Below are 13,235 nucleotides of genomic sequence, written 5' to 3'. Positions count from 1 at the left end.
ATTGATTTTATACTAGATAGCATTCTTCTGGATAATTTTACATGTCAGCATTTTCTTACTTTGGAGCTAGAACTGTCAACATCATTGCCAAAACATGAAGCGGTCAAGAAATATAGTTATATGGGGGTGAGAGCAGTTCCACAGCATTACTTCAAAAGTTTTCATATTGATGTAATAAATGAAAAACATTTAAGAAAGCTTCCCCCCCTCCCCTCCACAGTTTAATTTTTTTTTTTTTAATTGATCCAGCCTTGAATAATGCTACTTATTTGGGAACAATATCAGGCAAAAACAAGAACAAGCACCATTCTGCATTCCAATATGAATCATTCAGTAAAATTTTGCAATATATACATTTTATCCAGCTTCTGACATTATAGGTCATCATGCCAATGAAAATTTTTAACAATACAATAAAATCCTTCAAATGGAACTGTTTATGAATGTAATTCAAGAGACCAGACAATTTAATTTCTGAAGTTTATATCACTCATGTCCATAATCATTTTACATTTCACACTTCATGCTCTCAAACATTACCCTAGAGAAGACTAGATCTTTGTCACATATACTATTAAAGACACTAGCCAGGTTTATAGAGTTACAGAAGACTATAAGAAGATGTAAAATTTAGTAGGTAATAAGTTATGACATTTGCTGACTAAAACAATATTCAATCTACACTAATGTTTGATCCATTCAAATACAGTAAGTATTTGGATGTTATATACTACCCATTTCATATACTTACAGTGCAAAATAAGTGAGAATTTTTTTCCTGAGCATTTAGGAAATTAAAATCCTTTTTCTTTGTCATTGATTGCAATCCATTTAAAATATACTCCCCATATACCTAGGCTTGTCAAGACTGTACAATTAAGACAGGCAAAAGTTTGTAGATATCAGAAGCCAAATCAGGAATCAAAAGGGTTATTGAACATCTCTAAAATTTGTCCCCATTTTTCAAGTCTAAGGATATAACAGGATTTTGATTTATACCAAAAAGTTCAGAAATTACATTTTTTTCCATTGACCAAACAGTCCAAAATGTACAAACCACATGCCTTCCGAAACGGAGAAACAGCCTCTATTTAAACAAATTGTACTACATATTTCAACTTACTATTCTGTAGTTAATGTAATGCCCAGTGAGCTGTGCCTCCAACAGACATAAGAGAATAAAACTTTTAGGAATGTATTTTGGGCATTTTGTAAGGAAGCTGGATTCCTTACAAGTTCATCTTTTTCTCAATAGCTACAGACCATGAGTTTCTAATTCAATCTTCTCCTCTGTCTGCAACATATCAGGTTCTACTGGAGGAACAGGTGGTCTGAGTATAATTTCTGGACCTCCACCATAGATTGACTGAAGAAAATTCCATGTTTCTTCAGATATTTGTCCAGAATCTGCACCTGAAAACATTTTTAAAATTTTAATTACTATTTAGAATAATTCTTTCATTATTTCTTTGAAGTCCATAACAGATACAAAAAGAAAAAAAGAATATAGATTCAAATTTAAAAGCCTGATCTGAATTTGGGCTTTATCTTGTGCCAACTACCAAACCCAATGATGTATTCTATGTTAACTTTATACTTTTTGATTCTTACAACTACCTGCTCCAAGCTCTCCAGTACTTAACACACCTCAAGCATAAAACATATTAAGGTTCTGTGATAAACATCTTATCTGACACTTATCAATCAAGCTGACAACTGGTAGCTCTCGGTACACAGGAAACAACGATTCATATTAACGTAAGAATAGCCAGTCCCATCAATTACACAGTAAAGTTCAAGGATGCAAGATTCTTGTTTCATCAAAGAAATTAATATTGATAGTAAAGAATAAAAGCGTGAGAACCACAGTGAAATTCTCAGAACCACAGAGAGAAACCACTATTAGGACACTAACAGCCCCACTAATGCTTCTAGTATGTAGCACTGATGGGTCAGCCTGATTTCTTCACTGATTAAAGTCTTTGCTTATGATTCCATTCCTCTGGCTAGAGGTCCCTCTCCTGTCTCAGGTCAGCATCCAACAATCATTTCTGATTTTCTGTAACCTTTTATAGTGGCAAAGGGCAAGGGAACATCAGCACATCGCCCCTCTAGGTTTTAACACAAGGATCCTGTCTGATACAGTTGAAGTAATTTCTTCACACTAACCTAAGGCAGAGAGGACAAATTTGTATTCTATATGAATAAACCCCCTCTTCTTTAAGCAACTCATTAGAACCCTGCTCCGCAGCAGGTTTCCCCCAATATCCTTATTAGATACTATTAATCTGTCTTGTTAAGCCTAATTTCAGCACCTTCCTACTAAAAACAAACAAACAAACAAAAAAGCGCCGTAACAAGGGGACTTCTCCCCCTACCTCCTATACTTTTCTGTCCTCACCACCTGCTCCAGTGTGCCTACTACTGTACTTTATATATAAAGTTTCCAAAGAGGAAGGGTACAAAGAGCTGCACATTTGTTTACCTACGCTAAGTCAACCATGCAAAGCTTCATCTGGAAGTCATGATGCAGATCCTATGCCAGTACTAATGTCGTTATGCCTCAGTTTTACTCATTTAGGTTCAGGTTCTTAAAAAACAACTCCATCTCTGTAGGCACAGGAGTAGATCTGCACTCCCTTATCCAGATTCCAGCTCTTCTAACGGTCAGGTTTAACTGAGCAGGCACAGTGAACTGGGATCAGGACTACGGTATCACAGAAATACGTAATACTGTATACTATTTAGTGGCGCTCCCACTTCTTCTCTCATGACTCAAGAGACAAATTTTCCACAGCCTATTCATCTTCATTTCTACCCAAGTTCTAGCTTGAATCAATGTAGCTGAAGTCAACAACTAGCTAATTTGCTATCAGTTACTGATTCTAAAACAATTTTTTTTTTTTGCTACACGTCAATCAGATGCTTTATACCTTGTATTTGAATTCTGCATTAGCGCTTAAATCATTAAAATGTACTGCAAAACTCATGACTGCAAGAACTCATTCTTTTCTAAATATACTCTTGACATTTTACAATCGGTGAGGTTTATGCAGGGCCTAGGGGCCTCCAGTGAACTGCCATTGGTAGGTCCACTGTATGCTGCGGCATTAAGTTAAATTGGGAAAAAGTCCAGTTAAATAAAGGTTAATCATAAAGGTTAATCTTAATGCTCCCCTTTTTTTTTAAGCTGAGCTACAATGAATTTAATATTCATAGAGAGTCTAAAGTCTTCATAAAGCAGGCCATATTAGAATTTTTCTTCTCTGTACCTACAAATTTCAAATAAATGGTATTAAGCATCTGACTGTGAAGAATAACAAAGAAATCTATCTTTGCGTGCTACAGAAGTTTTTGCAATGTACAGTGGCAAATAACTTGCAGAAAAACGAGCAACAGCATTTACTTACTGTGGTTTATTTCCCTGTGTCAGAAGTAGCTCTCAATTTAAATTAGGATTCAAGTAACTACATACAGATATATGACACAGTCTAAAAGCCAAGCGTCTCCCAATTTATGTTAAGAAAACCCAAATCAAACCAAGTGATACAAAGCCAAAGCACACTTTCACCATTTTAAAGTTACTCTGCACCTCCTTCTACACTCTTATCTGTACTTGGATTAGTCTATTACAGATACTAATTCTTTATTTTAAAAATAAGCTGCTCCGCCAAAATGGGCACAACACAGATTCACTAGGAATTGCCATTTTATGATAACAGTTAAAAAAAGAATTCATAATAAATTTTCCAAACTTCAGCAAATACATCATAAGAAGCCCAAAGCTGCAGCAATATTGGACACCTACCTTGTTTTAGCACAGCGTTTCCACATTTTGTTACTGCAATCTTAGCGTTATCAATAGGACCAGGAGGATCTAGTATGACAGAAAGATGATTAAAATTGGGAGAGCTGAAAACAAATGGCAGGTTGGAAGTTCTATTTTCAAATGGAAGGAGAAATAGCTTGTTTGTTTACTGCTTGTTCTTGTACTGCTTAACAGTACATTCTAAGTTATTAAAAGCTAATCAGAATTTTAATTAAGAGCAAGTTTTTCAAAGCATTTGTGATTACAGTAAGTCTTCAAGCAACGCAAAACAAATTAATCCTAATTCTTATCCCTAGCAAAGTTGTCCTAGAGCAGACTCAGACAAGATTGTAGAACATTTTATCAGTGTTTCCATTTCAAAGCTTTAGAGGCACCTAAAGTAGGCTGAAGTGTCATTATTGTAGTTGTTACTCAGTTATCTATGAGTTTAGGTTGTGACAGCGAGGTCACCTTTCCTCCAGAAGCTGTAGCATTATCTGTGAGTTTGCACAGCAGAATCCATCCTCCCTTGTACTTAGATCCAATTTTCCTGCTGCTGCTGCTAACAGCAACCCCCCTGCAGACAAGCAACATTCTTTCCATAACTATCCCATTATCCATTCTTGTGAATTATTTGACTATATTCTGTAATTTGGTTCCTGAATACATTTGTAACCTATAAAGCCTGGGTCTTAGATGTTCGTTTTAAGAGCTTTTGTTGCCTTCTCGATCTTGCCTTGTTCTTCCTACAACCTTCTACCAAAGCAGAAACAGTTTACTTAAACAGTACCACTACATGACAACAAAAAAGAAAAGATTACTCATATTTTGAAACGGAGTACAACTTACCACTGTCTTTACCCTTTACAAATCCTTCCCATTCTCTGAACCATTGCATACTGATGCAGTAAAATGTTGATGGAGATTCCTCTTCTTGGAATGCTCTATTAAGCTGAAAGGAAAAAGAATCCGTGTTTTTCTGCTTTTTTTTTTTCTTTAAACTACTTAATTTTTTTAACCACTGTAATTATTAACAGCATAATATTACACTGCTACAGAACATTTTAAAGAACTACTGACCATCAGAACAGTAAACACCTGGTGAATTCCCGAGGTGAGATTTTGAGGTAGTGGTAGCCTTCATATTAAAAGATGATTTATTCTTTACTTGAGAATTTATTTATTTTTTCCTGAGAACAGCAATGAGTTCTTCTTAAGCACAAGTGCTTACCCATCAAACACTACTGGATAATTACTGTGAAGGCTGAACTTTCAAGTACCAAAAGAAAACAGAAAACTTATTTTTGTAAAATAAAATAAACCAGATTTGAAAGATTTGGTCCATCATTTTCATGGAAGGTTTTGTGTGTGATGAACTACATCTTCATCTATGTTTGTTTCTCCCCTAATACTTTGAACAATACGATTCCAAGCAAGGCACGGTGCACTAATGCACTGGGACATTTCATGACTCTTTTTTGCTTCAGTTTAAAAAACACAAAATATTTTTTGTTCCTACTATTTTAAAATTTAAAAAAAAAAATTAAAAAAAATCATATCCTGGTTTTCTGAGTTTCTGTTGCAAGGCAATGTAAGTGACTGTATAAATTACAAAATACAGCTAGGTAACAAGGCTCAGTTGCATTTAACTAAATTTGTTTCTATCACTAAAAAAACCCCCCCTTTTTTATCATTAAGATTTTAGGAAGTTTAACATGTTATTCTTTTTCAGAGACTACAGATCTTTTCACAATCTTATTAAGAAACATGCAAAAAGTCACTTAAACCTTTAAAACCATTATCTTTTAGCTCTGCAATAATATAGCTATACTTCCCCCTTGAAGCCATGAACCTAAAGCATCAATACAACTTCTTAAGGTTTCGGATAGAGTAAGTTTTGCAATCATTCCCTAAAGCAATCTATAGAGGGTAACATAATTTTCTGTCTGCTAACCAGTAACAATACTTGCGTAACAGTGCACATATAATCATTGTTTATACTGGAAAAATACTGATCGCTAAAGCAAATGAGGTTGACTCAATGTTGTTAATAATAATTACTATCCAGTGGTAACCCAGACTAAAGAAAAATCAATTACTAGAAAGTTCAAATAGCAGTTAAAATATGGAAAAGCTGACACAATCTCTGAAGTGTGATTAAAGCACAGATAGAACTGAAACAACAGCTGCAATTCCATTTTTCTCCCTCTCATGAATTAAGATAGCAGAAATGGGACTCCAATCTCTCTGCATTTGTTTTCACTGAAAACTTCAAAACAAATTTTTGCTTTAAGAATTACAAAATCATTACTACTAGTTATTTTACCAGACCCATGCACATAATCTCGAACTCATGGAAAATATAGTAGCTGCTTGATATTAATTTTACAGATCCATTACAATACTAAGGCATTTTCTTTGCACCAAATTATTTATGTTTATGTGTCTAATGATATTTTTAAAATTAGAACTAGAGATAAAGATTATGATTAACTTTTTGCTGGCATGGTATTATATTATTGCACTTAAACCTTATCAGATTGCACAGAACAGATCACTGGCAGTGTATAAAGAACAACTGCTCATGTGGCTGCACTCTGTTTCCATACTATAAAAAAAGCCATTTAAGCAACAGATTAAATATTTTCTCTAAGTACATTTCCATATAAACACTTATCTGGGATATCACAAGAACATTACTGTTGCCAACAGGAAAGAAGGGATTTGTTACAGGAATCACCTATGCACTTCTGGTAACCCCTTGGGTCAAGTCATGAATATCAGGTGATGTCAAAAAGCAGAATGAATAAGTGTTTACTTTTTTACCCGAATAAACATTTCCAATTCATTTTTTCTTCTTTTTTCAATTCTTTCAGACTCTATTTGGCAGGTGTGACAAACATACAGATGGTTAACAGCTGGTCCTCCTCCATACCTACAGTAAAAGTAAAAAACCGTTAACCTTGCGGAAAATACCATGTAAAAAGATCATGCACCTGTAGACATCACAAGTGTCAGCTTCTTATAATATGTAACAGAAGTCTGATACATGCCAGTCACACTGATCCACAAATGACAATTTATTTTCCTAGTAATATTTTGTACTCCATCCTAAGACATAGTCCTCTTCCAAGTTCTGACTGCCTAAAGCCAGTGCAAACCACCTCAAACTCTGCTGTATCACATACTTCAAACGGCGTTAACTATGGGAAGAATACGCCAGTGAGCAAGTATTCTGTTCTATATACACCATGTGTGATTTTATTAAAGGCCTCTAAGAAACAGCTTATGAAAATGTTCCAGCTAGTTCTATCTCAACCATGTTCCTCCACTCCATTGCAGGCTCTTCATCAGTTTGCTACCTCCCTGACACCAGCCTCTGAACTTGTTTATTGTTTTGTTCTTAAGAAGTTCTTCTCCAGGACCCTCCCCCTCCGTATCTTCCTTGTGTGAAACTGCATACATGGAAGTCTTCAGGGACAGTGTTACTGAGAAGCACAGGAGAAATATATAAATATGTGTGTGTATATGTATCATCATGAACATGGGCAGCATTTGCTAGCCTGGAAACAACAAGCCCAATAAAGAAAATATTCTTGTATAACTAGCAACCTTAAAGAGCTGCATTTACTATAACAGAAAGGTCAGGTTAAAATACGCATTGAGATAAGGATATTCCAGGTTCTACTTCCTAGCTGAATAATTATTTTTGTCAGAGCTGTGTTCTCGTCCAATTTTGTTTCTCTTCTAAAAGCTCAGATTTTATTCCAAACATCTTATGTTAAATGAGACAAAAGAGAGTGCTCTTAAGTATAGCAACATGAATTAAAGTTCAAACTATGAAAGTTCTTAAGCAAGAGTGAGAAGTAACTATGTTTACTTAGCGAATAAAATTGAACAAAAATCTGCCATGGAAGGCATCGCTTTTTTTTCCCTTTTAGACTTGTATGTTTGTCAGTCCATAAAAATAATTTGGGATGCTATTTTTTTTCCCCCCAAATACAGAAGTATATACTTTAACTGAAAATTAAAGCATTATTTCAATACAATATCACTTCTACATACGAGTTTTTTGGTATATACTCAATCACCCCAACTAAACAAAGAGATATGTTTCATAAAATGGTCACCTACCACTTAAATTGCACCTCTGAAGATGACACTTTGTCTTTAGACTGCACTGATCAGTTCACAAGTTTTTAACTGAAATAGGTCAAGTCTGGATTATACTATATTATCTGGAAGCAACTCTGACCCTAAAGTATTTGGAATTGGAGTAGTGCCATGTTAGCAGCAAAATAAGTGTGTTTGGGACAGGGATTGGCAATCGGCATCCTAGACGAGTATTTCCTTTTCCTTAATACTATCTCAGTAAAAGTCAGCTTCCATCCACCATAGCAGGCTTCCTCACCCTACATTCTCACCCACTGCAGCCATGGTACTCTCCCATAATTCTCAGATAACAGCAAGACAAAAAGCAAAACATGGTTGTTTCAGAGCTACTCTGTGCTGAAGGGTGCATGCACCAGTCAGGAAGCCAGAGAGAACAGACAAATGTTTAGCACTAACAATTCATACCTCTTTTCTACCGAGTAGATTACTCTCAAAATCTGGAGGACCCTACCATCTCTGGGACTTCGACCTTTCTATCAAATGATTGAAGTTTGACATCTTGTTAAAAAAGTTTAATGGAGAAGGGAAATTAATGAGAAGTTAAATCTGAAGGAAAATGTTTTTAAATATTTCTGCGTACAGAAAACAGATAATGCCTTTTGTCAGTTGGAAGAAAAAAAATCAGTACATCTACATAGGAAAGTGGAAATAAGCTGGAAATAGTATTGTTTCTATTCTTCACTTCTGTCCATTGAAACTTTAAAACAAGAAAAACGCAACATTTAGCTATAGTGCTTAGGTGGCAGGCAATTAACAGCTAAAAATATTTAATGCAAGTACAATACACAGTCCTTAAGGTCATCAGCAAAGCTCTTCTGCAGCTTTTTGTTACTTTAAAAGGAGACACATCTTGTAAGAATCCCTCCTTTATAAGCAAGCACTTAAACCTGACCTACATTAAAAAGTGTGGAGTGGTTATACGGAATGCTTAGATATAAGTTATTTTGAAGCAGTACTGGCAGCTGAGGCTATGGATTCAAAGCCAACATAAAAGAAAAGCTGTCTCCAGCCAACAAGAGAACAGGAAGCTGATACAGAGAGCTCTTTCAAAATACCTCTTGCAAAGTGTACTTTTGCTGACCTACTTTGTGTCATTTTGTACATACCATACATGTTTATTGGTTTAATACTTAAGTATTATCCCAGTAACACACTACTTTATGTAGGCTTCTAGCATTACTTTGCACAAGGAAATTATATAAATCAGCGGTTTGCAATCCCTTCACTTAGTTTTGTGCCTAGAGTATATGTATTTTTCTGAGCCACGAATTCTACAGTCTGATGTTGCTGCTTGGCACATGTTCTCTCAAACCATATAACTTTTTTTTTTTTCCAGTTACAGTACAAAACTTACCTGCTATACAGATTATCCCATATATTTTGAGGTAGCATTACAACTAGGTCCTCTATGAAGCTAGCTTTGTGTGGAGGAACACCTGCAGAAGCAACAACAACAACAACAAAGAGACTTGCGGATTTTGGGGGTGAGGGGAAAAGACTATGCTAGAGGTCTCTAAATAAAAGAAAAAAAATACAACCTTTCAATGAATTCAGAGAAATCATGTGAAACAAGTTTTACCACAGTATAATCTATTACTGTATTTTAAAGAGACCACTCTAGTTTTAGTCTTATGAGGCTGGAAAGTTTATAAAAAGCAGAAGAAAACTACATAAAAGCTTAAAATTAAAGGGCTAGAATCCTTTTTAGATACTGATTGCAAAATGCTTCTTAAGTTACACAATTAAAATGTTAGAGTGATTAAATATTTTGTTTATGCATGTAAACACATTAGCAAACTGTCTATCCTAAATTCACTTATTTGCTGAAGACCTTTTTGAATTACTTCAAACAACATGAATGCTTGAAAGTAACAAAATTTTGAGGGAGGCAGAAATAGAGGGGCTTGCAGAATTAGAAGCGTTGAGTTGAAGCACATGGTAAGCAGCAATGTGCTACGCAGGAATTCTTTTGAATAGGGAAAAATCTAGTAGTTCAGGCACTCGTACAACAAGAGTCATCTGCTCTAACCCTGCAGAAGGAAAGCCACAGCTACAAGGGCTCACATGTACACACTCTACAAATTGCTACAGGGGCACAATATTCCTATGTTAAAAGTTTCGTTCAGCAACAAGGGCAGCACCTCTAACTGCTAATCTAATACAGCTGTATTTCTTACTAGAAAATAGGTATAAGAACACCACATAGTAATGATTTCTTGGAATGTTGGCACTCAAATATGGGTATTTCCCCAAATACGTTTTGCTTAATGTAATTATCTCATTTTTATTACCATTTAGCACAAAGTAAAATTTTTATGCTCCTATACAAAATATACAGAATTACTACTCTATTTTCACACTGCTATGCACTGGATACTCTGCATCAGACCAACTTCTTGTTCTGCAGCCTTCAAACCTTCTTGTTGCTTCTAGCATGTAGCTGAGAAAAAAATTTAGATTGGCAGACCAAAGTATTAAGGATGATGATAAAGTGACAGGATTTTTAAAAATGGGAATATACGTGTTTAGGAAGCAAGCAGATAAGCCAAACTGTGCCTCTTTAAGAATCAAGAAAGCTTATAAACAAAATCAAATGTGCAGAGAAAAGAAAAAAAATTAGAACTTCACACAGTATCATTTCCAACCAGTCAGCTACTAAAATGAGAGAAATAATTTACTTAGAAGTTATAGTTCTAATTTACCTAAGAAGTTATAATATGAACTTACTATATTCAAATTCCTTTTAAACAAGCATACATCCCTGTATAGCGACAAGGCGACAGACAAATGATACTCAGTTACAGTCTCACCTCCATGCATACAGAGAAAGTCATTATTTGAAATTGGTCCTGGTTCTGCAAAAGTCTTGAATTTATTTAACCACTGTCTGGAAACATAGAACTGCAGAAGACTTGGTTCCATCATATTCAGTAGACCTGATATCCTCCGTCTCTCTCTCTGTGCTTCTTCACTGCTCTTTCTATTACCAAAATAGAAATCATTAAACAAATATATATCCTTGTGTACAGTGCAGATAATTTACTTTGTGAAAAGAAAACTGTACTTTCAAGTAAATTACCTGGGCCGTGTCTATACTTTAAAGTTCTACTAGCATGAATAGTTGACTTAGCATGTGAAAAAACTTGCACTTTTTATGCACAGCCAGAGCCACCACCTAAATGCGTGGCAGGAACCTAGACTGTCACGTTACAGAACCACGTGTCCCAAGAGTCAGTACAGTTAGTACAGAGCAGGAAGGGCAGCAAAGACTACTTGCTCTGTTAAACCTAAGCTTGTCCTTAGTTCTGACAAGCCATGGCACAGGTGTTATCATGCTTACAAGAAAACTTTTGCCTGCTTAGTTCAACAACTCAAAGACCCCTGACAGTTCCCATTCAACCTACCAGGCCGAGAAAGCAAACTGGACCGCAACAGAGTCAGCAGACTATACTGCAGAGGTGATTTCTACCAGAGGAGAATGAGATAAGGCTCTGCCCATTTCCTCTATGCATCTTTTGAGCTAAAGCTTTGCAAGCTGTACTCCTTGGGCAGATATTCCTTGCTTACCTTCAGAAGTAAGGTTGAATAGTAAGTAGATCAGGTAATTCCCCTACTTTTCCTGTATTCCCCTACTTTCCTCATTGAGACTTGTTGCTGGCGTCCAACTGGAATTATCTTTGCTCTCCTGTTTTTAGATTGAATAGAATCTCTCTTCTGCAAAAGGAGCTTTGAACCATTCATTCCATCCTCCAAAACCCTGGCCTGAAACTTGACTCAACATCACACAAAAGCTGGGCCGCCTCAGTTAATTTATGGAGTCAAAGTTGACTCAAATAGCTGATGGAAAAGCTTCAGGTAGACCTAATGGCTATAACAACAAAGGCTATTTATAGTATAGCAAAACAAGACTAAAAGTGTAGGAAAAAAACAAATGCTATGAACCCAATTAAAATACATTACCTGTTTAAATTCAGATCAAAATTATTTAACGAAAGCCTTAAAAGCCTGAAAATTAATTCAAGTAGGTAAGTTCACTTTCCAGCTGTAATTTAAAAATGCATACATACCTCCACTAAGCTTTCTAAAATGCGCTGAAAGAACATTTATTTTGTGTGTGTGTGGTAGTGTTTTGTGGGTATATTCTTTTTTAAAACCAAATTTTATGAATGCTATTATTTTATTATTTAATTTGTTTGCCCACAATCAGGTACGGTGTTATTTCTTGGCAATACAGCATGACTTCCACATTCCTTTTGAAAGACCTACTGAGTCAGACTCACAGGCTTAGCTCAGACAGTGGCAGGTACAAGTGCTCCTACTGAAAGTTAAAACATTCTCAGAACACAACTCATTTCTTGTGCAAATCTGACACAATCTATTTCGCGGTCAACTTGTAGTAGAAATTTCATCCTAGTACCAGAAATTTGGAATTTGAAAATTGAGTTAAGTTGCTTTTATTATTTCAAGTCCTTATTATTAAAGTCCTCTTTCTAGTCATCTTACTATATTTATGCAAATTTAGTTTTCATTTTAAGTTCTATACGTTTTAGCAGTGACAGAGCAAGTGTTAAGGACATAACTGAAGGATTAAGTCTCTCTCCAGCATAGATTTTTTCTGGTTGGTCAAATTCTTCCATTATAATTCTTATGGGGCAGCTGATTTCTGAAAGCTGCCCAACTGCTTAAAAAGTTATTTATGTACCTGACTAATATGAGTATGATCGTACTTTTAATTTCTTACCTGTAGAAGAGAACATAGGCTTCTGCATTTTGCACTGTGGATTCTGATACTTCTGTGACACTCTGGTCATCAAATTCATACCACAGATTATTTAAATTGTTGCGACAATAAGCTATATAATGTCCACCTAGAGTGTTAGAAGCAAGAGTTATTTATTAAAGTGTCCAGAGCTGACCATTTTACTTCCTTTTCATGTATTGCATAGTAAGTCCAAAAAAAGCAAGTCTTAAATGGGAGAAACATTAGATCGTTAGCAGACAGGACTTGGATATTAACTTCTCTCAAACTCAGGATCAGCTTTTCCTTCTGAATTTCTATCAGCTAGTGGGAAGTTGGGCACCACTTTCAGCATATTCTTGAACTCTTCAAACAGTTTGTTGTCTAATGTACTCCTGAACCATGATATTCAAATCAGAGTAAGACTGTCTGAACAATTTACCCTAATCAATTTCCACAGTGAACTCTCTTCAAATCTTTGTATGCTTTATAATAGAAATTAGCATAGATGTGTAA

The 13,235-nt window shown here is 35.5% G+C and overlaps 1 protein-coding gene across 1 annotated transcript in view; it reads right to left on the bottom strand.

The window, feature by feature from the left end:
- Window positions 1-213: 213 nt before the first annotated feature.
- USP33 (ubiquitin specific peptidase 33) overlaps window positions 214-13,235 on the bottom strand; it is a 38,075-nt gene continuing 25,053 nt past the window's right edge. Inside the window, exons 18-24 of the mRNA XM_009333842.1 lie at window positions 12,723-12,849; window positions 10,792-10,961; window positions 9,336-9,417; window positions 6,635-6,743; window positions 4,658-4,760; window positions 3,809-3,877; window positions 214-1,413 (exon numbers count right to left, since the gene is read on the bottom strand). Coding sequence (XP_009332117.1) covers window positions 1,256-1,413; window positions 3,809-3,877; window positions 4,658-4,760; window positions 6,635-6,743; window positions 9,336-9,417; window positions 10,792-10,961; window positions 12,723-12,849 — 818 coding nt within the window. The 3' untranslated portion in view covers window positions 214-1,255. The remainder of the gene's footprint in view (window positions 1,414-3,808; window positions 3,878-4,657; window positions 4,761-6,634; window positions 6,744-9,335; window positions 9,418-10,791; window positions 10,962-12,722; window positions 12,850-13,235) is intronic.

The sequence above is a fragment of the Pygoscelis adeliae genome, unplaced genomic scaffold, assembly GCF_000699105.1.
Source record: "Pygoscelis adeliae isolate BGI_AS28 unplaced genomic scaffold, ASM69910v1 Scaffold10, whole genome shotgun sequence".
NCBI classification, from domain to species: domain Eukaryota; kingdom Metazoa; phylum Chordata; class Aves; order Sphenisciformes; family Spheniscidae; genus Pygoscelis; species Pygoscelis adeliae.
This window is presented reverse-complemented; position numbering and strand designations above follow the sequence as displayed.